At 40.4% G+C, this 27651-nt stretch overlaps 1 protein-coding gene across 1 annotated transcript in view; it reads right to left on the bottom strand.

Moving 5' to 3' along the window:
• Positions 1–389: 389 nt before the first annotated feature.
• ENPP2 (ectonucleotide pyrophosphatase/phosphodiesterase 2) overlaps positions 390–27651 on the bottom strand; it is a gene marked incomplete at its 5' end in the record, with an annotated part of 69935 nt that continues 42673 nt past the window's right edge. Inside the window, 15 exon segments of the mRNA XM_082305746.1 lie at positions 390–872; positions 5350–5506; positions 6127–6259; positions 8817–8894; positions 10088–10223; positions 10715–10851; positions 13344–13395; positions 13708–13880; positions 14803–14890; positions 15069–15156; positions 17393–17520; positions 18335–18366; positions 20756–20881; positions 22256–22367; positions 25978–26133. Coding sequence (XP_082161872.1) covers positions 702–872; positions 5350–5506; positions 6127–6259; positions 8817–8894; positions 10088–10223; positions 10715–10851; positions 13344–13395; positions 13708–13880; positions 14803–14890; positions 15069–15156; positions 17393–17520; positions 18335–18366; positions 20756–20881; positions 22256–22367; positions 25978–26133 — 1767 coding nt within the window. The 3' untranslated portion in view covers positions 390–701.

Here is a 27651-nt window from a genome sequence, read left to right as displayed (position 1 = left end):
GCCTATGGCACCAACCAACCTCCTCTCCCAGCTTTGCCCCGGTGGCAAAACCTAACCAGTAATGACTACTGTGGGTGTCTGTTTTATGGTCTCACTGCTGAGTACCAGGGCAGGGCACTTGGGCTCCTGGCAGTCCTCTTACCAGCAAACCTAAGCTCTTGAGAAGGGCTCTGCCCGGTGAATGAGAGAGATCTGGCAGCGCTCAACTGCCCGCAAGTCCCTCTGAATGTCCCTGTGAAAGGAAATCAAAACACATTAAAAAAACTGAATGTGTGGTTTATTATATTTAAGATGCTATTTGTCTATAGGGTTTAAATATGTCTGTCACACAGTTAACAGTAAATGAATGTAACTTTACATGTTCAGTATTTTGATACACAGTACAGGACTACAAGTGTGGTAAAGGAGCATGGGAAATTAATATTTCCTTGATGCATGTATCAAATCCTGCAGCACCACTTAAAAGCTCGGAATAAGGACTCAAGCTGCAGTATTACAAGCGCTACTAAATAAACCAAGAGACATATCTATATTAAACATTAGAGAAACAAAACAAATGACACAAGGGTTTAATAGTTAAGATTTGATACAGGATTAAAATACTAATATTTTTAATGTCCTGGTTTCAAATTAATAAATATAAAAACAATATAAAAATATACACCAGTTGATAAAAGGATGCACTGAGTAAGGTTAGAAAGCTAAATTTCACTTTCAAACGTATGCAGGTATGTCTTTAGGGAGAGAATTTCTGTGTAGCTGCGACTAGTCTTTCGGAAGAAGTCCAAGCTTGTGAGCTGTTCAATGTCACGCACACGCGCGGTGTGCATCTTAAGAAGATCTTCAACCCACTTTGATTCATCCTCCAAGCTCTGAAATGTTTAAAAAAAAAAAAAAGTTTCATAACATGGCATGTCAAAAGTCAGCTCAGAAAGCAAATGCAACTTTTCTGAAGATCGGGTCCATTTGAACACTCTCTGCGCCCTGTTCAAGAATGACTAAGGTAAACAAGTTCCAAGAAAACAGATTTGAAACTTCACATGCAAGATGATTCCTACAGCTTTATTTTGGGACCCGTTTTAAGATGGGCTTGAGACAATGACCATAGTCATCTAGGAAAAGCTGGCTCTGTGTTGCAGGTGTTTCGGAAGAACAGCTATATGCTTTCAGAAGATCCATTGGTCACTGCGTATTTTTTTATCTCACAGAAAGAGCTCCATATTAATCAGTTGTGTATTACCAAAGGCCAAACTCTAGGCTGTTTAGCTTTGAACCCTACCCCTACACATTATTCTCATCTAACCAGCACCTCCCCTAACACAATATTATTTTGATCTTTCCACTTTACTGTTAGGAGACCATTCGATTCATTACACAGTTGGGACTATGGTTTATGTTGGTACCTGTAAAGTCCAGTTATTAGAGCATATATATTATTCACTGATAGAAAAAAGACACTCACTAAGCATTTCCCAATACAAAAAAAAAAAAAAAAAAAATCAGGAAGGTGATGCTGCCAGAGTGATCAGGGTCAGGTTGCGTGGGGGCAATCTCTCTTAGGGGGCTGCTCCTACTGCCTGTCTTGTGCCAGCTCTGGTGCTTGTTGGAGCCATCCACAAACTAATGTAATTCACTAACACATCAGAAAAATCAGCTCTGCAAAATACTGCAGTTACTGGCTGTTTGAGTGCATTAACCAGCCCAGCGACGTGTCCCATGAGCATTGCAGCCAGCCCCGGGGAGACTGCACAGCAGGGAGTAGATGTGGGAAAAGGACAGAGCAAACAGAACTTTTCACCCTTTGGCCTCTCAGGCTGGTACGTCTACACCGATGTCAGGGAAGCAAGTTAGGGTAGGAGGGTTCTGCCTCCGGACATTTGGACCTCATGTGTCTTGGAAATCTTGCTGATAAAACTCTATTTCTGGGCTTACTCCTGAAAACGAGCCCCTTTCTGACTGTCTCAGCCAGGTCCTCCTACGAACTAGTCATCTCACCGTTCAAGACTAAGCTTCAGCAATGCCAGAGCCTACCCAATGCAGTAGATGTGCCACAGACCAGGCTGTGGGTCACCCCGCAAAGGCCAGCAGGGTGAGCGTGATCGTTTGCACAGAGGGGACATGAAGTACCAGCTAGGTCACAGCTGGCTGCTCTAAAGCAAACATCCTTGACCCAGTCAGCACTTGTCTGTTTTGAAGCTTTTCAGCTCCAAACCAACTTTCCTCTCGATGTCGCTAGCAACCCGAGGCCCAAAACCAGGTCTGTAGCACGAAAAGAGAGATGCAGCTTAAGAGGGAAAAGAAGGGAGCGTGCCCTGCTTGCTCCCCTTCGCCTGCGGTGCCATGCCCAGGAATGCTGCCTGGCAGCACACGGCTGCAGGAAGACCCCTGCTCAGCCTCCAGCCTGGCGATCAGGTTGCTAGTCTGCAAACGGACCTCAACAGGGTTAGTACTGCAAATGTAACCACTGTATCATGTTACTGCAGAACAACAAATGAAGTGTAAACATTTAAAATGTTAGTTTTATCTATCTGGGTTTGTTAGTCTCACCTCAATAGTACAGTGAGTCTTAGAAGGAAAAAATAACAACTGAAAACATGCAGGTAAATAGAAATAGGCAATCAATTAGGAGGCTAACCTAAAATCCACTGGAAAAGATACCAGATATTCTGGACAAAAGAACCTCTCTGGATATCAAATTATTAGCTGGAAAGCTGAACGTGATCAGAGTGTAGACAGGTGGGTGAGGAACTCGCTTATTCAAAGAGAAATTTAAAGGTTTTGTTGAAAGGGTAAATAGTGGCCTGGAGGAAGTTTCTAGTAGGGTTCCTCCAGCTTTGGTCTTGGAAAGGATTTTTTGTGATGTTTTCATACATGCTTTTTGTGCCAAGGTCGTTAGTGTGCTAGTGAAAAAAACCAAACCAAAACAAAACAATTGGGAGCTCCTGTCAATGCAGAGGAAGACTGGAATAGCATACTGGAGGATGCAGATGAGGGACTCCCTGGTATAGTATCAAATAGGGTTATCCACATTGATAGCAAAAATATCTGCTAAGCTGGGAGCTCCTCAGGTGAAACAGCAGATAGAAGAGAAGGAGCTGGGTGTACTGGTTGTGCATGATTATGAGCCGCCATTATAACACAGCTATGGAAAAAGCAAATCCTAGATAGTATCAGAGGAGTTGTGTTCAGTGGAAAGAAAACCATTTTCATTTTGAGATCTCAGCTGGAGCACTTTATGTTCCAGAAAAAAAAAAAAAAAAAAAAAAAAATCAGACTGGCATAAATGCATAGGAAGGCTACTAAAATGCTCATCCTCTCTTACAAGATGAGCAAAAAAGATCCTGGGTCTCCGATGAATGGAGAGAAGTATATGCCTTGAGAATCATCATAAATCATCACTAGGGTAAATCCCAAAGAAGCCCAGTGAAGGGCTATTTAAGCCATAGAAAAATGTTGACACAAGAATAAATGGGTATAACCTCACCATGAATAAACACAGTTTGGAAATGGAACAAATTCAAATGAGAAGAGCAGTGGTGTTCTCCAACAGCCGTGTGAACAGAAAGCGCGTGCAACAAGAGCAAAGCAGAGGGAAAGCTAATATTTCTTCAGATCTTAAAAGAAAGCTGTGGAGAGGTTAAGGAAAAATTCTTATATTATCCCATGTATTTCATCCATGAAGTATGTGAGGTTTTATACAATCACTTCTTTGAACAAATCAGATGGAACACCATGTGCAAAAGTAAGACTGACGCTGTATTTGAATGGGAAAACTTTGCCTAACTGTATTTTCATTCAACAGCTACATTTAAATATTTTTGGAGTGGTTCTTTGCTATGTAAAAAGCACAGACCAATATCTGCTAATGAGCTTGCAGTAGCACTGAAGTTCCTCCCAGAACTGTAAATAAATAGGCCATAAGTAGCATGACCTACCGAGAAAAGAAGCCTGCGTTGGAATATAAGAAATCAAAGAGTAAAAGAGGCCATTATTCTAAGTAGTTCATAAAAAAAGATTTCAGCTGTTTAAGAGGGCCATGACATGCAATGTAGGGAGGAAAAAAGATTGACTTTGTCATAAAATTACATATGGGCAGAGATACAAGGACAGAGGCACTAATAACTGACAGATTTGTAACTTCCAGATCACCAACTGGACCTTGATTCAGGGGAAAGCAGTCCAGAGAAAAACCACGATGAAATACATGTAGGACTTTCCGAGACTTCTTGTGGAAGACATCTCTGCCCAAAGCAGTTAAGAGTCTCAACAGGGGGAAGCCAGACCTGCTCAAGAGAGAGGGATACTGCTCCAAAAGCGTGGTTTTAAAGGACCTGAAAGCAGGCGATGTTTGATGAATGAGAAAGAGACAGTGTTCCAGGTGAATTGTGTACAGAGTTGGAATGACTATTTCTGCCTGTAGCTGGAATAGGGAGTCTTAACTTTTTGTGCCAATACAAAATTCGTAACATTAATGCGTTCATTCAGGAAACGGTCTCCTGGCAGCCTATAGTGAAGCGTCTGTGTGCAGGAATCCACACAGCTGTGTAATGGGAGAACAAGTTCAGGCGGAAGGACAAGTCTAAATACAGCTGCCTGGGAGGACTGCTGTCCTCGCAGAGCGCCGGAGCCCGTGGGGACCCGACTGCTCCCCTGCCGCACGATCCGCTGCCGAGTGCGCGTGTTACTTTCTACAGTGCTGAGCAGACTGCAGCCTTTGTACTTCACCAAGATTCTTACACTGTAGGATCTTTCATCCTAAAGGAAGATAGGAAAGGAACCAGGAGGGTGTCTGGTCACCTCTGGTAATGAGAATCCAAACTTTTCCCTTGAATCAAGACATGTTCTGGCAACAGCAAGAACTGGCACTCTACCCTCGGCAGGTTTTAGCATATAGTTTTAATACTGTGTGGGCTGGATGTAATCATGCTGTCTGATGCTCACAGACTTCCATAGCAGACAGACTATATTGTACCTGCATATGGAAACAGACCTCAGTAAAAACATCAGGCTGGCTGCCAGCACAATACATCTACGCACACAGCCTCCCTCCAATCTGCTCTGAGGTTACACTGACGGTGTCTGCCAAAACGTAGAAGCCCACAGGTTGTTTACTGCCAACCTACTGTAAGTCAGCTCTTCCAGACAATTTTAGATGCAGTAGTAGTTCCACATTTTCTCTGGTATCATGGAGGAGTGCTTTTGTCTAATGAGTTGAACATGACACTTAGGAGTCCCTACCCTGTGCTTTCATTCAAGGCACCACTGAGCACTAGTATGTAACTGTAATGGGGTTTCACATCTCCCAGCGACATATTTACCATGGGGCTACAGTAGTGCAGCAGAACTTACATTGCAGCTCTCGTCATTGTCAGGCCGGTGGGGAAGGATGTACGAGAGAACGGAGAGTGGTCCATCACATTTGTCGGCTGGTTGAGTGAAATCTAAGCAGCTGGTTATGATGGTGTAGTAATGAGTAGGAACAGGGATGGCGCTGCCTTCCACAAACCTGGGGGAATAAAGCTAACATTTATCCACAAAGGATAAACCTGTTTGGAAGAAGGTTACACAAACAGCATAGAGTTTCCTCCTCTACATGTGAGGACACACATACGTTGTTGAGTTGTGTTTGATTCCTAGACACTGTCTGAAAACGAGCATTCAATTAGTTCATGTTTTGATACTGTGTTATAGAAATACCACACGCCAGTGCTGAAAGGCTTCTTCAGTTCAGGGACACAGAGAGAAAGTATTACTGAATTAATGAACCACTTGAGTAACTCAAAAGCACTGCTATGGTTTGCTCTGGTATCCAGTTGTCAGCTCCTACGTTCTGGAGAATTCTAGAGAAAATAGATTATTTGGAACATAAGTCAGCTTCATCTCAAGGATGAATGAACACTTAATTTCACAGTCAAGGTGAACAGTTACCTGCTGAATTGCCAGTTCCTTATTTTTACCACTGTCCTACCTACAGGGGCATTCAGTCCTGATGATCAATAATTTTAGAAAGAGCTAGAACATTATATCTCCTCCCAAAAATCGAATAATGTGCAGATAATGAATTGTTTAATATAAAACCACCATCAAGAGAAGCAACAGCAAACCAATTTAATGACAAACACTTACTGTTTTATTTTATCAGGTGTGTCATGTAAACCATCGTAGTCATAGTCAAAGATTGGTCCACTTATAACATTGACTCCATTTCTTTCAGTGGCATATCTCTTCACCAAAACCCTTTGGAAATAGTTCCATACCTCTGTGAGGGGGGAAAAAAAAAAAAAAAAAAACAACACACACACACCAAAATTTGGGTAAGCCAAACCATGTCAAAACTATAAACAATTTTTTTTTCCTGAAAATAAAAATCCAGTGGACATCATTCACACCATGGCAGGGGAAATCAAAGACTAAGCATTACAGATTTACTGCAGCTTCATTCAGTTTGGTCAATAAAGCCTATTCAGACTTCTTTGTTCTCTGTCGATTTTTTTCCCCAACCAGTGATGAAGGAAATGCACGGTACCACTCCCAGGCTGGCATTGCCACAGACATTGCACAAAGAGCTTGCTGTTCCTTCACGGAACAGTAGAAACAGCTATTCACATGCTTTTGATGTCCCTGTAAACACATCCTTTGTCTTTCTTATCTAGTTACAGGGAATAGTGCTGTGGGTTTTTTTTTTTAATTCTAGAAAGGAAACAGCACCGTGATTAAAAGCAAAACACAAACATTTTCCAAGAAAGGGAAGTACAAAGGCCATATGCTTCCAGTTAAATTCTCCTTGGATACAAAATGTCTAACTTTTAAATTAGGTGCCGTCAAGGATGACCACATTATGGCATGGCATCTCATTACAGCAACTTTTGGGAAGAGTGTGATACTCTTTCTCCCACCACACCCTCTTCAACCTTAACAAGTTAAGATGGTTGCAGAGGCGGGAAACACACTGGAATCTCCAGTTACATAATTCTTTTCCTTATTTTTTTCCTTTTTATTTTAACATTAATAGAAGTGTGTGTAAACAAAGCATCTCAAACTTGTAAAAGTTTAACTTTTGTCTTGCCAGCTCAGACCATTAGGTCGATGGTTCCCCAGTGTTGATGGCAACACCAGCCTCAGCAGGTTCCCCAGTATGCCTTGTCCTAAGGCTGCTCAGTGCTACGTGAACTCCCTGCTCGGGCTGATGCAGAGGGCTCCACAAGCAATGGTCTAACAAGAACCTCAGCTGCGGTAACCACTTGGCAGTACCACTCCTCCAGCTGCTCACTCCTTCAATGCATCAGCCTTAACAATCAAAACAGCCCAAAAAGGAAATCTTTCCCCGCCCCCTTGAGTTTTCCAGCTGAATCAGTTCCCCACTTGGGTTCCCACTGCAGCCACATAGACAGCAACACCAGTGCAATGGGGGGGGGGCAGCCCAGGGGCATCATCCTGCAGCTCCAGCAAAGTGGGAGCTGCTTAAGCCAGACTCACTACAGAAACGATGGATACAGAATTATTGCCTGGGGGGATGGGATGGGAGAGTGAATTAAAAAAACAAAGCGGAGAGGGGGGCTTCTGCAGCCAGCACTGCCACCAAAGCCAGCACAGCATAAAACTGCCACCTCGTATTTTCCCTGTTGTGGAAAAATCTCCATGTAATGAGCTTATAATCAGCTCTCTACATTGCAACCTGCACACGTGTGGTGGTTCGTAACTCCCCAGGAATGATATCAGTTCCAGCACTTGTTCTCAGGGAATCCTTCACCCGCTTGTGATGAAGGCGGCGGCCACTAGGCAAAATGAGCTGCTGCTGGTGGGGTGTTCTCCTGTGATTAGCATCGCAGCTAATTTGCTTAGACTAGCATTAGCATAAAGAGCATTTTTATGAAGTGATCCGAGAACGGGAAATCCCCAATAATTTTGCACTCTGTAATCAGTCAAGTGCCTTTGCTCAAATTTCCAGCAAACATCACCACTTGCTCCCACTCCGAGGTTTTTCAGTTAAAAACACTCTTTTCTGGTTAAAAAGAAAAAGCCTCCCATAGGCTTTGATGTTTATCCAAACCTCTCTGGCCTAAAATCTGAATTGGAAATCTCACAAGAACAGGCTCTTGAGATTCTTCCAAGGCTTCTCAATTCCTGCCAAGCCAAAAATGCCACCAGAATAGTCTGATGGTTTTCCTACCTCTTGGCAAAACTAGAGAGAAAAGGGATGTGCAGACAAAAGAAACGTTAATATTATATTCCTGCAGCACTGAAAGTTTCAGCCAGGTTTAAGTCATTCCTCATTTTCCATAAATTGGTTTCCTCTTCCTTTTTCTTCAGAAGTAATAAATATGTTTGGTCTCCCTCTAAGGGCGTGAATAGAAAATAAAAAATAACCACTTGTCCGTGAACTACAACAACATGCTAAGTACACAATCCCAGGCTTGTGCACACTCCCAGATGGCTCCAGTTGAGAAGTAAAAACACATTGCCTGAGTATGTTCTGCACTAGCTTGGGCTATAGACAAGAAAATCCGAATGGTCGTGCACAAACTGAATGACTGTGCCATGAAGCAAAATTGCTGAACTACAGCACGTCTGTGCTCTTATCTTAGCCCAAGACCAAGGAAAACAAACCTTTCTTAAAGCTTAAACCTTTCTTATGGTATTTTGCCTGCCCATACCTAGAACTATACAGGTGCCCACATGTATTATCTGCTGGCTACAGGTAACTGAACGTTATGTTCTAAACTTCTCCCGTCAATTCATTCCATAGTCCAACACACACATCATTAAATGAGTAAAATGTTGAGAAAGACAAGTAAAGCCATGGAAAGGGCACTTACTTTTGAAAGCTGGATACATTGGAATGATATTTGTTATTAGAAAAGCATCATATTTTGCTTCTGCAGAGGAACTTAATTCTGAAAACAATAAACCAGAAAAATATAAGATGAAATAGCAGAAATTCAAGGAACATAAAAATATTTTCAAAAATGGCTTCAGAGATCAACCAAAGGGAAAACTGTCATCTAAACAGCGATCTGAATGCCATATTCAGAAGTGCACATTATATGCGTAAAATTTTTCTTTAATGTGACAGCTGGACATGGAAAGTAAGGGTTTTATCTTTGCTTCAACTGTCAACCATTTAAAAATATTTTTATAGCTCATTTATTTTTGCAGTCTCAAAAGTCAGAGAGCTGCTCTGCAGGCTTTTACAAAAGAGGCACAAAATTTTCAGGGAGAGGAGTGCGGGATTATCTTCTAGTTGGGAGCAAGCCTCTGCACCAGCAATTCCATATCCACCACAAAATATTTCAGCCACTGAGTGAGGAAGGCAGTAGGCAACGAAGTTCACAGCTGTGAGACAGTTGTATCCCTTGAACATTTACTAATCCCAGCAGACCATTGCTCCAAGACTGAACCTATGTAACTGCAACAGGAGAATCCAGGACACTCATTTACACAGGTTTTCTACTAGCACTGTTTCTATAGGGTGGTAGAAATTTTTACAGTATGTAACAGTCTAATGTGGATTTATAAATTAAATATTTGTTTATCTTTCTGCTGTTTGAATTCAAAATTTAAAACTCTGACTAGATTCCTAGTTTATATAAGCTGGTATCTATCCACTGACTTTAAAGGGCCAGCTTTTGAAGATTGTCTTCTACTTGTACTCCTACTCTGTGCAATTCTTCATTCACCTTTATTTTTATTAACTGAACTGGGACACTTCACTTTTGGTGCATGAATCTGGGCACCAGTGTGAAGCACCTCTCTCTCGGAGCTGAGGGACCACAGATGTGATGGCCACTTGTGGCATTGGGCCCTTGGTCCTCAGCAAATGCAGCAAGAATAATATATCCTTCCCATTTAGCCCCATATGTGACACTGGTGCAGAAGCAACTCCTCTGAGGAAAAGACACCGACAAGGAAGAAATCACCGCAGACTGGGGGATATTAAACCATTCCTACCTATATTCTTTCCCAACAATCTCAAAAAAAACCTTAGTCTGTTTATACCTGATGGGAGGTTTTTTTCATACCTAAGGTTTTCCTTAACAAAAAATAAAACTACAAAACCTCTAGGTATTAAAATGTTATCTGAACTTACGCGGAGGGAAAAGGAAGCCATAGGAGAGCTGTTTGTCGCCTCTGTAGGCTGCGCAGCTCTGGCTGTTTCCTGGAGAAATGCGGAGGTCGGGCCTCACACAGCTGGCCAGGTGCTCTGGGACACCTGATACCTCTGCCTGCATTGAGGAACATACACAGAAATGACAAGAAAGGTAATTCCAGCATTTATAGCCAAAAGAAAACAATTTCATATAGTCAACAGATTAGATGAAAGGCCTCGTGTGGAGTAAAATAAACCACCCAGCTGTACAATGAAGTCCTGCTCCTGTACCTACCACAGAGCCCCTCCTTCGGGTAGCAGAAGTCACCATGGAAAATAATTCAAATGAAGTCACTGATTATGCTATCATAATAAAAAAAAATCCATGGGACAAAAGTTAGAAAGAAAATGAAAACAGGAACAGAAATATACAGCCCTTCTTCCTTAAAAGTCTTTTCTCCTGAAGGAAAAAAGGGATTTTGGCATTGTTTTCAATGGTGTTTGACATAATTTCTGGTGGGAAACTCTATGTGGGGAAGAGGAATTTTAGGACTTCAAGAATAAAGGTACTGAACAGATTTCCCCAGGATTTTTTAAGCACTTCCCAAGAGCAAAGACAGCACTGACCTGTTTGGAAATAGTGTAGGATGTCCAGAGCGGCATCAGGAATGTTTCGCTGTAGCCACTTTCAAAGTCATGGTGATGCAAGATATTGTATTTTGTGCGGTACAGTACTGCAGGGCGCCCATATAGGAGATGCTTCTCTACAGATCAGAAGAAATTAAATTTATTACTGAAAGCCTTAAAAATGGAAAAAAAAAAGGAGTTGTCTTTCCAACACTTGCTGATTTTACAGTGATCCTTAATGGGATACTGACCCTGCATAACTGCTAGGGGAATCTTGTAACAGAGAGAGCAGCAGTTCTTCAATATTTTTAGTTGGGATCCCCGTTCCAGGCTCACAACCCACGTTGAGGTTAAAAGTCCCTTCTGCCCTTGAAAGCTTGTTGGGGTCATGGCATGGAGAGGGTGTTTCTCCAAACACAGGAGACTCCACAAGGATCTTTGTATCCACATTTCAGTCACACATGAGGTGAAAAGCGCTTTTTTGTACCTTTAAATCTACACCTATCCTATCACTCCTGCCAGTCTTCTCCAGACTTTCTCTCCTTCCTATGTTTTTTGTAAAGTCCCTCGCAAAAGGGAGGCAAAGGTGCTCACTGATTAAAAGAGTATTTTTTTCCACTTGGCTGATGTTCTGAAGACTGATGTGATATTTTCTGTCAGTAATACCAAAGAAAACAAACAAACAAACAAAAACCCCTTTTACTAACTTTGGCTACAAAAAGACAACTCCAACTCTGCAAAACTTGGTTTTATTCTGTCTTGGTGATATGTTATGGTTAAACATCACTAGGTACCTCTGATAAGCTTGCTTATAAAAAGACAAAAATATCATTGAAAGACACAGATGAAAAATAAATTTCCTGGGTAATCTTGCATTGTGCTGCACGGTTCATTGACTTTGATAACCATTTGGCAAACAGCCTTAGCTAGGTTTTGGAAATCAAAACATAGAAACAAGGAAAGCAGCCTAACACTTCACAGATAGGCATTTAACCTGAAAGAAAAGGGCATGTTTTATTAGTGTTTGGTCCAAATAGAGGATATTTTTACAGGACACAAGAAAGGAAAGTAGGAAAAGCCTTGCTTTATTCAAGAGGAGCTGAACGAATCTTTTTCTTCTGCGTGTGTATAACAACATCAGCTGAATATGTATGGTGGACCATGCGAGAGAAGGGAATTACCAACTAAACGCAGGAAGATCCCTGAACAGGTGCTACAGCCTGTCATAAAATACAACAAAATAACTTGCATGTAGCCAAACTGCTTGTTGTTTAAATAAGGGGCACTTCATTCCACTTAACAGGCAACTTACAAATAAATGAGCAAGTGAAACTGGTTTAAATGCTTATATCTTAAAATACATCAAACATACTATTTTTATACTACTGAAGTGAAGAAGCATCAAAACCTTAAATCAAAATAAAGAGGTTGAGATATCTAGGAGCACAATGGTGAGGGTGTTTTTTCCTGATGCCAGAAATTGCCACAGCAGGGAGTAGCTCTTCACTAATTGGAAAGATCAGTTTCACAAGATGAAAGCTGTAGAAAGGCAATTTAACTTACAAATAAAAGGAATAATTTCACCTCTGGAAACTAAAGGACAGGCTGCATTGCCTGTTCACAACAGAAAAACTGAAGAAGTATCTTCACAAGGGAATTAAAAAATACCTCCTTAGTCATCTGAGCAATACGATTTGAAGTATCTCAAAAGTCCATGTCTACACTCGAAGCTTCAGAATTTGCTAATTTGGACAACTGTTACGGTGAGGGGAATGCTGCGAATTGTTTTGCTGAACCATATCACAGCTGTGAGAAGGAAAGCTCTGCTTTGGTGTGCCTTTCAGTCAGTATTGCTGCTCAGAAAAGCAGTTCCCATCCCCTCCCCTCTGGTCCTCTTGCTACGTTTTAACCTGGACCACAGCCCTGATGTGTCTGAGAGCGCAGCCACGCAAAAGTCAGTGCTGGCCTACAGCAGGGAGGGTGCAGGAACTAGTGTCCAGGAGACCAGGGGATGCTTTCTCCTGGGAGTAACGCTGACCTGAACGCTGATGAGGGACAGAATTGTGCTGAGCACCCCTGAACCAGCAGAGCATTTCTGCACTTGTTTCAGTGGATAATCTGCACCCTAAAAACCAAGCATTGAAGACCCAGTCAGGGACTGTCAAAGCAGCTGTACCATCCTTTCTAACACTGACCTGGTGAAACCTAAGCCTGAACAATACTGGTAAAACACGGTGTGCAGCTGTGGTCTATGGTTTTTACCCCATTTATCGCTTATCGTTGAGTGGAGCACTGCCTCATGCTCCCTCTCCTTTCCTCATCTCTCTGCTTCCACAGCAGAGATTAAACCTCCTAACACTGATGGAAAGGAAGAGCTAAAATTCCTATCACTTTGAGCGATACTTTAGTCCCGGTTACAGCAAAAGATAGTGTGCACTTCCTCACGTGAGCAGCATTTAATCTCGTCCACAGATCTCATGTATGTCTATGTGCTATTTTGACACTTGAAAAGACTGTTTACTACACATTAACTAAATCAAAGCAGGAATTTGTCTAGTGTCAATGATACAAACTAATATTAAAAAAAAAAAAAAAATAGCTTTTATTAACTGAGGCACCAGACTCTTACCTTCTGTTCCCTTGACATGAAAGCGCTTGTTGAGTTCATCCAACTTGTTCTTCTCAAGAATAGAAAAAAGGAACAAGATTAGGATCACTGGAGCATTCTGTCATCTTGTTTTACTAGGCGTCTAGCAAAAAAAACCTAGTGCTATAAAACACTAAAACATTTTTTGGTTTCTTGTTTTACAAAAAGCCATAATTGTTCCAAAAGGGCACAAACACTTCACAAGAAGGATCTGGGAAATTCTTATAGATCAAACCCTCTCAAAACAGACAAAATGGCTACAACTTTACTAGGCAACTACTGCTAGTGGGCATAGCATCAGCAGATCCCCAGATAGGGGAAGCGTCAGCAGATCCTAAACACCTACCTTATCATCACATGTACATCCTATATCAAAATCTGATGCAGAAGGTGGAACAACAGGATAGAGTGGTTTAGCAACTTCATCTGGCACAGTTGGTTTATAAACATTGGCTCTCAGCAGGTGATTTAAACTTCCATGGGTGCCATTATTGGGAGCAGGCTTTAATCCAAGCAGGTCTATGAAAACACCAAAGATAAATGAATGATGGTTAGATTGTAAACATGTATGCAGCAGCATCTTTACTGAACTAAGACATTTATTTGCAATACTGTTTACATCCATGACATGTTAATGAATGCTTTTAATGTAATAAAAATACTAACCTTTTGTCTAAATCATAAAATTGCAAAAGCTGTCTGAATAGTATGGTGGCCTTTATGGCAAAAAGGTTAATTTGGATCAAGACACTGGAAAACAGTTTTATTATAACTACTCCTGCAGCTTGCAGTGCAAACCTACAGTCAATATGTTGACCTTACACCAACTACCTGGAACAGAGTGTTATTAGTCACCTGCTTTAGAGATAAGGGATAATGACCTTTTTGGTATTTCATGTTTGAAAAAAGAAATTAAATAAGTGAATTACACCTTCAGCTAGAAAGATTTTTACCCTGGAAAATGAGCATCAAAGAAAAGATCATAATGAATACCTGTGTACATTGTCAGATTCTGCTTCATGGCTACAGTAGGAGCATAGGAAACATAATCATACCAGGAGATGCCATAGAAGCTAAGTGATGCCCCTGAGCTGCTCCATGAGACATGCAGGTGCAGAAGCACTCTCTGAACAGAAACCTCCTTCCTAGACTCTTGAGGTGTGGACACCACACACTGTAGTGGTGTGTATTCGATCTCTGCCAAGCTGAACGCAGCAAAACTATGGTAACACCCTTTATTGGCCAGTTGCTAGAGTAGAGCAAACTGAGGCCCCTGAGAAATGTCTTCAGCCCTCCTGGCCAAAAGGCAAGCATTTGGGAAGAGGGGATTGGGGAAGGGACACCAGGAGGGAGTCAGGGCATGAGTTCATGGGTGCCTAAGTGAAGCCCTGTTAGCTAAACCAGCATGTTTCTCTTGCAATTTCTCAAGCAGGTAGCTTACCACACATGACGTTGTAAAGTTCAATATTTTCAAAAGGAGGTACTTTGGTCTTGTATTTGAATGTAGGACCATAACCTATAAAGACAGTCTTAAAAAAAAAAAAAAAAAAAAAAAGAGAGAGAGAGAGAGAGAGAGAGAGAGAAGAATACAAAAGAAGAGCATTAAAAGGTAGGGGTTTTTTTTTCAGTGAATATTTACATTTTAGAGACCTCTGATTTCTTCTGCCTTCAATGACCCTCCCACAAAGGTTACTGCATTGCTCATACCTGCATGCTGTTTATCTTGTTGTCATAGCCATGGTCTCCATGGAAGAAACATTTTCCTGTGGGTTTCTTGTAAACATCCATAGCTTTCCTAAATTGAAAAATTAATAGAAAATTTCCTCAAGGTGCAGGTGTGATGGCTGACCTGACAACATACTTTGGGGGTAGGAGGGAAAAGGTTACAAGGCAGTGCATGGCTCATCTTTCTTGAATAGCAGTAGTGGGGACTGCAGGCTCATCCAACAACCCCAAGGTTTCTCCCTCTGGTCCCACATTCCCCAGATAATGGAGTTTACAACTATCACACAATAGCAATGTGGAATGTGCTGGGATGTATCGTTTATTCTTTATGATTTCAAATGTAATTATAATACTTTTCTGTGGCCTACATTAAAAGTTGTGGAATTTGCAAGAAGAGCCATGATCAAGATGGTGCAATCCTAAGAGCTAACTCTTACACAATGATAAGAACCTTAGCATCTATTTACTTATTTTCTTAGACTTGCTCATGTCACATCATCTCTTACAGACTGGAGGTGTTTTGTACCATACTCTTCCAGTCCTCAAAAGGCCAACAGAGGCTTACAAGAAAGCATCTTTGTGATGTTACAGTGCTGCAAATGACATATAATGCTATAAAGTGCTTTCACCTGTTTGCCTTCCACCCAATAAACAAAAATGGGGAGCAGAAACAAAGCTGGAGGAAAAAGAGAAAGATTGTAAGGAAGATAAATAGCTGAGAAAATAAGAGCTGCATCATAGGGAAGGTAATTATCAGCTTGTTACTGAGTGTTTTTTTACAAAATATGTGAAAAAATAAGTATTATGTCATAGGAATTATAATTACCAACTTGTTCCAGAGTACTTTTTTACAGTTTTATGAGGGCCATGTGCAGGTGATACACGCAGTGGACCAGATTATCCTACAAGTTAATTTCTTCATCTGCAATAAAATGATGCTCAACCAAAGTTTGATTTTGGCCTTGTAAATTACTGGAGTTACAGCAATCAGGTCTGTAACTACCATTTTCCTGTCTGTGAATATACAATATGAATTACAGTTACGTTAACAAATGAGTCAGTGGTGAATGAGATTTCAGAAAATCTAGTGAATAAATAAGGCAAAGAAAGTCTGATGTAATTAATAGGAAATTACTAAATGTAAATCAACTTAGGCCATCCCATCAGTTCCAGTAAAATTCTTAAAACTAAAACTTTTATAGGCCTAACACTCGGAGTGTGATTCTTTGAAATGTACGTGAACCCTAGCCACAGAAACTGTACAGGGCAACCAGCCAGCCAGCTAGTGGAGTTATGCAAGAAAGCAATTGGGGTTTCTCATTCACTGCTTCAGCAGAGTGATCCTTGCATAATTCACAGAAAGATAAGCACAGATGTCAAAAGGCACTTACAACACACTGTGTGTTTGCCTGGCAGCTATACGGGTAAAAAACCCTACCATAATTTAAAGCTCATAACAGACTACCATGAGCCAAAAGCTGTGTCATCTTCCAAGAACCACCGAGTCAGCTTTATGTGTAAAGACCCAGCCATTCTCATACTGTAATACATAACATGTGTCAAAAGATCAAAGGAAGGAAAAGAATATATATTAACCCAGAAAGGGGTGCACAGTTCATAAACACAGGCTACTCCTCTTCACTCTATACATATATGTGCCAACTTGGTTTTCCTCACTCAGTTTTTAGCTAACTAAGAATATTAAAAATTGTCCATATTTTATAACTTAAAATTCAGAGGCATATGGGGAGGAAAAATCCCAAACAGGGTTTTCTCTGAGCTAAAGCATCCTGATTTTCTGTGGATTTGTTTTGGAACACAATACCCTGCTGACACTTTGATGGCCACCCTGTCATACCCTCCCATGTGTTCTCAAGCATTCACCCACTCTGCCAATATCTCCATTTTCTTTCCATTCACGCATTACATCCACTCAGCCTTTTGTTCCCTAACATCCCCTGGTCACATATGCCTTCCCCTTCTTCCAATATTCCCTGCTTCCTGGCTGGATTAAGCTTGCACCTCATTAAAAAAAGCTTATCGGCTCCTATACTTGAGCTAACCAGTCAAAAACCACACAGCTGCTTGAGGAAACCAATCTGGGTTTCTACCCTCTATCCTGCTACCAATTTTCCCAAATTTTAAAACAATTTTGTGTTCTGAGCCACATCCCGCTGTACCAAATGTACATAGTACATGCTCCTGGGGTGCAGGAGCAGGATGCTGACATGCAGGGCATGCCCAAGTGTCTCGTTTCCTCAGAAAAAGGGCTGAAAATCAGGATGGAAGCAAAAGCAAGAGTTTACCTTGCCACGTGCCATTTGCGGTCCACCAGTAAATGGACATCTTCAATTCTTCGGTTGTAAGCATAGTGCAAGCGTTTAGGCAGGTGCTGTTTCAAGTAAGGCTTGAAGTGCTGGTCTGGCTTTCTACACTGAAAAATAAATGGTTACAAACGACACTGCTGTCAGTTAGCTTAGACGTGCATAAAACCTTGAACTAGAGAAATCAAGCTGTTAAGGTCATTATTGATGATGTCTTGAAAACAAAATGTACATCTAGAGTACGTGGTCCAGCCCTTTCTGTGCAGTATTTACGTAAGACCAGGGCCCAGGGAGTCATTCAAAGATGTATTTGGAAAGCTTCATTCTCATGACAGTCTTTTTGAAAGCATCATGAAAAACATCACACTTACTTAGCTCACAGATGAAGAATTTTATTCTAACTGGACCAAAGCTTAAGTTTCAGAGGAAAGATGAATGCTGAAAATACATCTTGTCTGCAGATATATTTAAAGCCATCTGGTTACAAAATTTGGTATTTTTTTTCAATCAGCTTTTATTTTAAGCCCTTTTTTTCCATTAAAAGCAAGGTTATAGTTGAAGACTATCAAATGAATTTTTTCAGCGTCTTCAAAGTGCTAGTAAAATATTTACCCTAAAAGATTACTTTCCATTTCTGAAGGAATGAATAAATAGACTCAATTCAGGGAGTCAAGATGGTCAGGGAGATTCTGGCTCTGCACTGCCCAGAAAGGTTATAAAAGCTACTACAGCAGCAAACAGTGGAATTTATGACAAACATTAATCTGTACTCATGAAGGGCACCATTTAACACTCTTTATTCATGTTAATGGTTGGATTTCCTGCCTAAAGAGTGAGGAGAGAATGCTGAATAATGCCCCAAATTAAGATGTGAAGTGAGCAGTGCAGTATAGACAGAGATACCTCCCAGTCCTAAATACTTACTGTAAGGTTGGCAACAATCACTTTAGGGTCATCTGTTAAGTAAAGAAAAAAAAAAAAAAGACAGAAACATGACAGATGAACAATTTTCAGAAGAAAACACAAGGTAATAATGTAGTTTTACAGAAGTAGTCTTCCTAAAAGTTGGCGGATCCTTACTATAAGTACACTGTATATATCAGATAAGATATCCTGAATATGAACTGAAGTTTACCTGTATACCCTCTTCTTAGTGATATTTTAGTTGCTTAGCTAATGTTGCTCACTGTTTTATGATTTGGGCCTTAGTTTAATATTTATTCTATTTTCTGAAAACATATAATTTTGAGTCCTTTGATTGCTTTCCTTTAAAATAAAAAATCATCCCCAAACACAAAGACTTTCTTTGAAAAATTTTGAAAGCACATTTGAATGCAACGATGCACTTCCTTAGAAGCAGTAAGATAAATATGTAGCATTTTTTGTCTCTTTTAACATTTTACATATTTCATAGGCTACTACAAAGTAAGTGAAAAGCCACAGTAAAATATTCTAGGTATGTGTTTGGACTATTAAAGGGACATGCAAGATGTAGAAAGCCCAAAACAAGCAACAGTCCACACTAACTCTGTCTTCTACCAGAGCTGGGCAGGAGGGGGGAAGCATTTTTCAGTCCTGAGAGAAAAAACATGCTAAGAGAAAATCTTAGGAAGTGAAAATCTCTTGCTTAACTATTATTGTTTTGGTTGCTTAAGGCACAATCTTGCTGAGCTTGAAATGAGCTTTATTGAATCTCAAAACACAAGCCATGGGCTTATCCATTGCTAAGGTGTATCTGCAGGCCTTAAGGCAGTGTTATCAATAGGAAAATGGAGGAGAAATAAAAAAGCTGGTCATTTGCCATTTAAGGGGGCAAACCCCAGTTCTAAAACTAAGGAATATGCTTCTTTGTTCTATGTTCAAGCTGCTGATTTATAAGCAATCACAAATATTCAAACGAGGAAGCTGTGGACAGAGGCCAAAAGAGGAAAATGGTATTGCGGGAACACCAGTAGCATGACTCAGAGGTCAGTCAGACTAGCTGATCTTTTTGGAAGATATTGCCATTCATCCTCCAAAGAAAACTAATTTTTCTCAGCAATTTGGGAATTCAAAGGTTGAAAGATCTTTTAAAAAATCTTCTCAGAACTGAAACACAAGTTTTCAGTAGACTGTGAGGTGTAGGAATTCAGTCTTTATGCTAGTCAAGTAAGCTATATCAACACACACACACACTATTTTCAAGAGATCTTTACACATTCATCCCATATTCCTAGAGCATAAATACCCTAGATAAATTAGTTTATAGTAAAATAAATACATACATAAATCAGTATCTAAGAAAATTTTACCACATTCTTATGATTTCTGCTAATATTCTGGAAATCTTTCATCTTCAAAGATCAATTTTTTGTGAAATGTGTCCTCAACCAAAGTATATCTGAAGTGTTATGAGGGCTGTCCCAGCTATCTTATCTTCCCCTCTACCAGAAGTTATCACCCTTGTAGCATACATTGCAAAAACATAGGTCCTTATGGTTAGTTTATGAGTTTCAGAGTTTGCATGGTAGCTTAAACTGCTGGCGAAGCCAGGTTTGCCCTGGTACACTGAACCAGAGCAGCCACGGTGCTGGCACAAGCCCCGTCCTGGTACTGCTGCTCTGGAGGTGGTAGTCCTCAGTGGAGCAGCAGCGGGGCAGGTGGGTCTGTAATGCTTTAAATCACAGAGTTAGCTTCACCAGAGGACTCCTGCCTCAGCCCTGAGTGCTCTCATTGAAGATCAGCTAATCTCAAACACCAAGTCAGGGTGAGTTTCTAACAGCATGGTACAAAAAAAGCAGCAAGTTTTACTGTCACCATTGGCCCTGAATGCATGCTCTACAGCTCCCTTATATCCTTCAACATCTCCCGCCTGTTGCTATTTAGCAACCCACACTGCTGCTCATCTGTGCCAAAAGTATGAAGAAGCTACTGAATTCAAAATTAACAATTAACTTTTTTTTTTTGCATTAGCTCAGCAGAGGTACCAGACACTTTTTTTACATCCAATACGTGCGGTGCTGAGCTCCCTCAAGTCTCGCTTTCATTGACAGAGGGGAGAAGTGTGTGAATAAACTCATGATGTACGCTGCCATGCGAAACTAGCTTCAAGAGTTCCCACTTCTCCTTGCCCTAAAAGAGTGGGTTTCAACCCAGAACTTTTCTGCCATCCACTTGACACAGCTCTGCTGCTGTGGGATCTGTGAGCCACAGATTGGGAAGGGAGCGAGCAGCTGGTCTTTAGTGGGCTTCCCTCTGAATGTCCCGCCGACACACTACGCACTTACACCCTTCATACAATGTCAGCCCAAGGAAGGGATGGAGTGTAGTTCTCAGGACATAAGGGGTACAATTAAATTAACTTACATTTGAGGTTATTGCTAGACCTAGGGCGAATTCGCCCTAAAGATCCAGGAAGCAAAATTATATCTTCCACATTAGTCAGATAGTTGCTTAAAAATTCAGTTCTTTCACAAGTAGTGTCTTCCATCCCTGCAGAAGGAAAATGCCGAATTAATCCAGCTTGAAAATAAACATGTTTTCCAAAACAGCACAGAAAGACACCCCAAACAGCTTATGTATTCCTTTCTTTTGGACGACTAATCTTATTCTTGTTCTTTACAGTCACCTAATTCCAACATCAGACACTGGTAGGAGCCAAACTAGGGGTGATATTAGCGTTTGCCTACACAAGAGAAATGCCAGTCTCAACGTCATAGAAACAGTCAGCACATATACCATGTGTGCACTGACACATCTCCAAACTAAGCTCATGGAAAAATCGAAGTCTGTTTCTAGTTTAGTGTACTACTTTGGGTTGGCTTTTTTTTTTTTTTTAAACAAAGGATTTTAAGAGAAGTTGCACACAAAAGGTATTGTCTGTTGGTGGTCTGTTCTAAGGCAGCTGCAGATAAACAATTCTCTCCTACAGCCATTTGTGGTGGGGAGGAATGTATTGCCAGTCACAGGCAGTTCTCAGCACAAAACTGCCTCCCCTGGAAATCCTTCCTGCCCCCTACCCATCTCTCCCCACAGCCAGAAAGGAAGCATATTCCATTTTATTGCTAATGTAGCAATTCTTGTGAGACTTTCATAAACAAAGATCTAAACAGAACAGGACCTTTGGTAGGATCGCTAAGAAGTTATGCAAAAACAGGTTTCTCTCAAACATGGTCATGTTTTTCGTTAGTAAAACTTTCTTTTTCTTTTTGTCTTTGCTAGTATTCACTATTTCTTCTATTGTAAAGTTTCTTCTGATATCTGAACAAATGAGACCTACCAAATGGTATCCTTGCTTTTGGGTGACTCTCCATCTGACCCTGAAATATCTTTTTATCATTTTCCTCCTTCCTCCATTATTTTGATGACTTTTTCTAACCAAGCTGGACACAGTCCCTCATAGATATTCCACTCTTTCTCCTAGTAGCATAACTTGACCCACTAATTGCCATGGAAATGTCTCTAAAGTCGTACTCCTCTCCTCATGAAAAGGAGAACAGTGCTACTAAATTGTTTCCTTCCATAAAAACTGCCAAAAAGATTACTCTAGGCACATTATAGCCTTCCAATACATGCAGGGACAGATGCACTTGGATGTGATATAAAAAATGGCAAGCTTTGAAAAACTCTAAGCGGAGATGTAAATACCTGGATCACTGCTAGGAAAGAGAAGTGTCCTCCAATGACAATTAACAGGCAAGCTGCGTGGCCAGTCTACACCGACTGCTTGGTTTTGGGAATTTAAACTACCAGAAAAAAATCAGCACAGAAATATCTTAAATGGAACTTCCATTTAAGCCACCTATTATATGTACAGCTACATTGCTCAAGCATTTATATACTGATAAAGAATATTGTTTATTTTACCATGATCACCAACAAAGATGACATTGACACATCGATGTAGTTTCAACTGTTTCAGTCCATCCATTAGTTGTCCTACTGTCTTGTCAATCTCTCTCAGGGGATTCACCATCATCTGTATAAATATGCAGAAAGGAAAAAAGCTAATTCTGTCATTGCAATGTTCCCCCTTGTTCTACAAATGGAGGTCCTTTGGCAAAACTCTGATAGGATAACCATCCAGGTCAAGAGGCAAAGCCTTGGCTGAGCTGTTACACCTACAATTATTGTACCATTTCCTTTCCTATATCCACACTGTGATTTCATTGTGAGAAAGCCCTGCTGAGATGCTGACACAAGACAGCAAAAGATCTTTATGGCTGATCCTAGGCCTCCCATGGATACGTGTACATTTGGTAAAACAGAGTATAGACATTAGAAAAATGCATGTGACTCTGGGGATCCGTTTCTTTCTTATAGATAAATAGCAGTACTTTTAAAAGGCTATTTTATGTGAGTGGTTTAGTCAAAACATGAACATGAAATGAAGCTTTGGACTTGGGATTCATATGCCAAGTCACTTAATGAAATTCACTTCAAAGGACATCTGATACTACGACGACAACATGCAAGTCACTTGAATAGCACATGGGGCTTGGCGGGAGCGTTCTTCAGCTTCAAAGCCAAGAGTTTCCAACATCTCAAATGACAGTTTTGGCAAAATTGGCAGCAGGCCCCAGAAGACATGGATACAGTACTGTGAGTTCTTCATTTAAGTTTCCTTTTCATTAAGAAACAGAAAACACCAGGACATGTTCACACAATTGTGTTTTCAGCTATAAGAAAATGAAACACTTTTTACCAGATGGCATAGAGAAGGGAAACATTTTAAAGCAAGATTTTAACCAGAGGACTGAGATTTTGTTTTGGTTTTGAGAAGAAAACATTTCTTGTCACTATACGCCAGCTTCCTCCTCGCTTGTCTGTTTGATTTGGCTGGTCCAAGGATCCACAACAAAACATCCTCCCAGTGAGAAACAGAATGCTAACAAATTTTGCATGAGAAAAAACTAGATTTTGGCAGAATTTTCTGAGAAGAAAAGATAAACACCACATTAGTGCGACCCAGAAAGAGACGGTTCAGAAATTCTCCCTCTGCCTGAGTCATTAAGCGACGGATATTAAATGAGCCTGATAGGTTATAAGACGAGACAGGAAACACCGTCTCCCATGTGGCACTACAAATACACGGAGAAGCGCTCATGAGAGATGGAATCACGGTGGGGAACAGGAGGAATAGTTTCTGCAACATAGGGAAGTGGTTCAGGCAAAGGGTGAAATTTTGAAATATTTTAATTCAGGAAAGCTTAAGTAGTCAATTTAGTTAAAACTTTGAAACATTTTGAGTTTAGAAAAAAAGAAAATTGTCTGTTTCAGCATTCTTCCACTCTAAAATATGAAGAATTCCTTCAACAAATGGGAATTCCATTTTTACGAAACTATTTGTATAACATCAATCATATAAGGAAATAAATATTTTACTCAGAATCCAAAGCTTATTCAAGGAAGCTGGAAATCCAGATGGATTTGCCATTAATGTTTATTTTTGTCAGAAGGCTTGAGGCTTCTTTAAAAAATAAAAAAAAAAAAAGAAAAGAAAAAAGAGCAACAATACTTCCAGAGATTTCAAGGATTCATGGGTGATGGTAATCATTTTTTTTTTAGCTACCCTTTCACCAATTTAATCTATAAACCTGTAGAGACATTTCTGAAACTGAAAGAAAGTCAATATAAATGAAAAAAATCTGTTTTTAAAAGAAACACAAGCTCACACAGAAAACCACAAAAAAACCCTTCAACTTCGCAGTTTTCACTACTTGACTGTGTTCAAAGCAGCTCTTAGAAAGAGCTTACTCAAGATTTCTTCATCTCATTGCATTCTGTCTCTCTCCAATTTTTAAATTCGGCTATCTTTTATTATTCTATACGACACTCAAATTTTTCCCCAAACGGCCTTCACAGTCTAAGGCTGGCTGTTGGTGGCCTATTCACGCAAGGATTTTTTGTGTGGACATACTGCTCTTACAGCTCATGTGCTTTCCCAGATGCAACTTCCAAAGAGGTACTAGTAGTCAAATAAAATTCTCGCATACACCTTTCTCCACCTAACAGATTGATATCAAGACTTTGGAAGACTGTACAGAATCATTTTCTCTTTCAAGATATATGGATCTCTAAGATGGTGCTACCATAAAGAGTTGGTACTATTGTGAAAGCAATGGGTATGGGATCTAAGGCATACAGACAACAACTGGATTCTCTCCTGAGTTTTTGCTTGGAAGAAGCTTGATTAGAAGGAAGAAAGAATTTCACTTTATCCACTTTCACTATATTCCACTGCTCTCAAACAGCACCAAAAGATTAACTTGCAGATACGATGGGAACTATTACGTGATATCAGAATGTCTTCTTCTGAAATAACAGTGGCAAATGTTCACAGTTGACTTATCAGGAAGAGTTCTTTAGGGATAAGTTTGGGTGACCTTTTCATCCAGAGGAAAAAAGGAAGAAAAAAAAAAAAGAGTCACATATGCTCACATCAGTAGGAATGTTATAAGCTATCTGCTGTACTTCATGCCAGAAGGGTATAACTTGGAATGGCAAATTAATGAGTAATAGCAATATCATCCATAGCAGTTATCAGTTCTCCTCTCAGGTAAATCTGTGTTATCTCTGGAAAATTCCTGTTTTCTTATACCTGATAATTTTTTTTGCATGTTCCTGTCTGCCATGTCTTTACACTTAAAGAATCAGTCTCAAAAGAACTGTTTTAAGTTGACTCATGCAACAAGTCAAAAAACACCTCTACAAAAAACCTATTGAGAAATGTTTATAGCCTCTTGTAGGACAGCAGAGTGTCAAGGCTTTTGTTTAAAACCTAAAGGAGAAATATTTAGGTTGCTTATTTGAAGAGTTTTTGAATTATTTAGTTAGATGTCCGAAATGAAAATAACACTGATGTGGTCTATAACCCCTCCCAGTGTGTTAGTTAGTGCCAGGTGGAGAAAGACAGTACACTAAGGAATACCCTTTTCCTCCACTTACACCTTTTCCTAATAAAGCAATTTCTATTTGACCTTTTTCTTGTGAAAACAGACTGCACCACTTCTATTGCAAATACAGCATTCAGAAATCATGTAATCAAGAATACTCTACCCTCCAAAGTCACAAACTGGCTTTAAAATATACATTTTTACAACAACTTTTTGAAGTTCTTTCCCTTTTAGATTTTATGAGTCACATTTTCAGGACTTTTCCACAACCACGATGACTAGACACAGAATCTCAAATAATCACCAGGCTCCCAAGAGCTGGGGAGTTAAGGAGGCTACAACATATTGCAGAATTTGTAATATCTCAGAAGGGTTAGCAACACTGGTAGTGTCTTCCCAGGGATTTATCTGACATTGCCTCCAGCTGATGGCTGGATTTAAAAATATAAAGAGATTATAAAGATGACTTTCCCTAATGCAAACAGAGTCTGAAACAAGAAAAACATAGCTCCCAGAAGACTTGGTCTGGTTTGGCTGCTTTCCTTTGGGTCCTTCAGTATATTTATAGAAGTTCTGTCTGCAAAATCCCAACCTGAAGCATGGAGTGAACTCCAAAGTTGAAAAAATAAAGCTAGAGAAGTGCCTAAAAAGGGGCACTTCCATCATAAAATTTTGGAACATATGTAAACTTACTTTCTTCCGACGAGCTTCCGCAGCATATTGATCCACTCTATGTACTTTTCTTCTTCCTTTCTTTGGAGCTGCAACTGGTCTTTCCTGTCTCCTCTTAGGAGGAAGCTTTCTCTTAGGTCTCTTGGGCGGAGTAAGAGGGGAGCCATAACTACTCTCCTGTACTGGCGGGGAGAGATGTCTGGACTCAGAAAAAAAGCCTCTCTTGACTCGCATCAGATAGTAAAGTACCTGTGCCAGCTCATTCTGAAGCATAAAGCCTTTTCAAAAATTTAGGCATTTGGACAATTTAGGATCTGTCTCTCTTTAAGGAGGAATACACCAAATTGTACTGAAAGCAGAACAGCAGTTACGAGAGCAGACAGCATAAAAGCAAATGAAATCGGTGTTTCGGAAGATAGGTGGGGCTTCTGGTTTTTAAAATATAGAATTATGTGGGGTTTTTTATTGATCAAATATTAATCCATTAATATTATCAAAATTTAAGTAAACTTAATTTCAATTTACATAAAATTCATTGCATACAATTTAATGAATGTCTGGGGTAGAGTGCTGGTGGAAACGCAACATCTCACTTGGATGATGGTATGAGTACTAAAGCCTGTCCAGGCCAAATGGCTTTCCGCGAGGTTTCCCACACCCACTTTTTGGCTGAATCAGTGACATCAGGTACCCTCATCAGTATCATTAGCAGGTGCCACCATTGTGCGCCAGGCCATGCACCCCACTGAAATCACCAGAACCCCATTAGTCACTATTTGGGGACTGCAGGTCTGCAGGGCAGAGCTACAAAGGTGAGACTCGGTGAGCATGGAGCTTGTATCCTTCAAATCAGCGAGGCAGGGAATATTTATTAGTGGCAGTGCATCAGAAATCTGCACTACAGCCTGCCTTATTACCAGCTTTATGTGCAATTTGAGAACTTAATTTCCTAGCACTTTCAGTATGGTGTCGTTTTGGGTAATATTATTGTTCATAAATGCACAAATACTACCTGAGAAAGGATTACAGAAGGGCAAAAATTTTTTAAGACATAACTGGAAAAACTACTATCCCGTTAATCAACTCGCTCATAATTTTAAACTGTACTGCTCTCACTACTTTAACACAAGTTGCAGGTTCTTGGCACTGCTCGGGATTGCGCGTGAAGTGCTGATAGATGACGCCTACCGGGAGATAGTAACTACAATATGCTGCGTATAACGGAGCACGCTGAGTGGGCTTGAGAAGAGCTGGAGATTTATGATGATATTTAACTTCTGTGTACTTAGGCAGCTTCTCACAGTTGTTCAGTTACAGAGCTATGTAAATAGGGAAGGGAAGGAGGGGAATGTTACCATCTGCCATGCTGTTTCATTGCTTCCAAGGCAAGCAGCTGGAAGGGAGATTCTAGTCCAGTCTCATTCGTCTCTCTCCAGAAAGGCATTTTAATAAAGCAGCACCAGAGTTTTCTGTTTTTAAAACGCTTCAAGCTTTGTGCAGTCCTGATGAGAGGAGCGGCAGGGAAAGGAAGGATTCCTGTTTTACTGTCTCTGAATCGGCTCAGACAGAGCTCCACAATGCAAGAAACACGCCAGCCCAGGAGACCCAGGTCTGAACACTGAAAATGGCCGTCTCAAGACAGCATGTTAGAGGAGCAGCAGGAACGGCTTAGCAGTGCCAGATTTCGATGTGTTT

This window comes from Platalea leucorodia, assembly GCF_965183815.1.
Source record: "Platalea leucorodia genome assembly, chromosome: 1".
Classification (NCBI taxonomy): domain Eukaryota; kingdom Metazoa; phylum Chordata; class Aves; order Pelecaniformes; family Threskiornithidae; genus Platalea; species Platalea leucorodia.
Note: the sequence above shows the minus strand (reverse complement) of the source record. Positions and strands in the feature narration are given on the sequence as shown.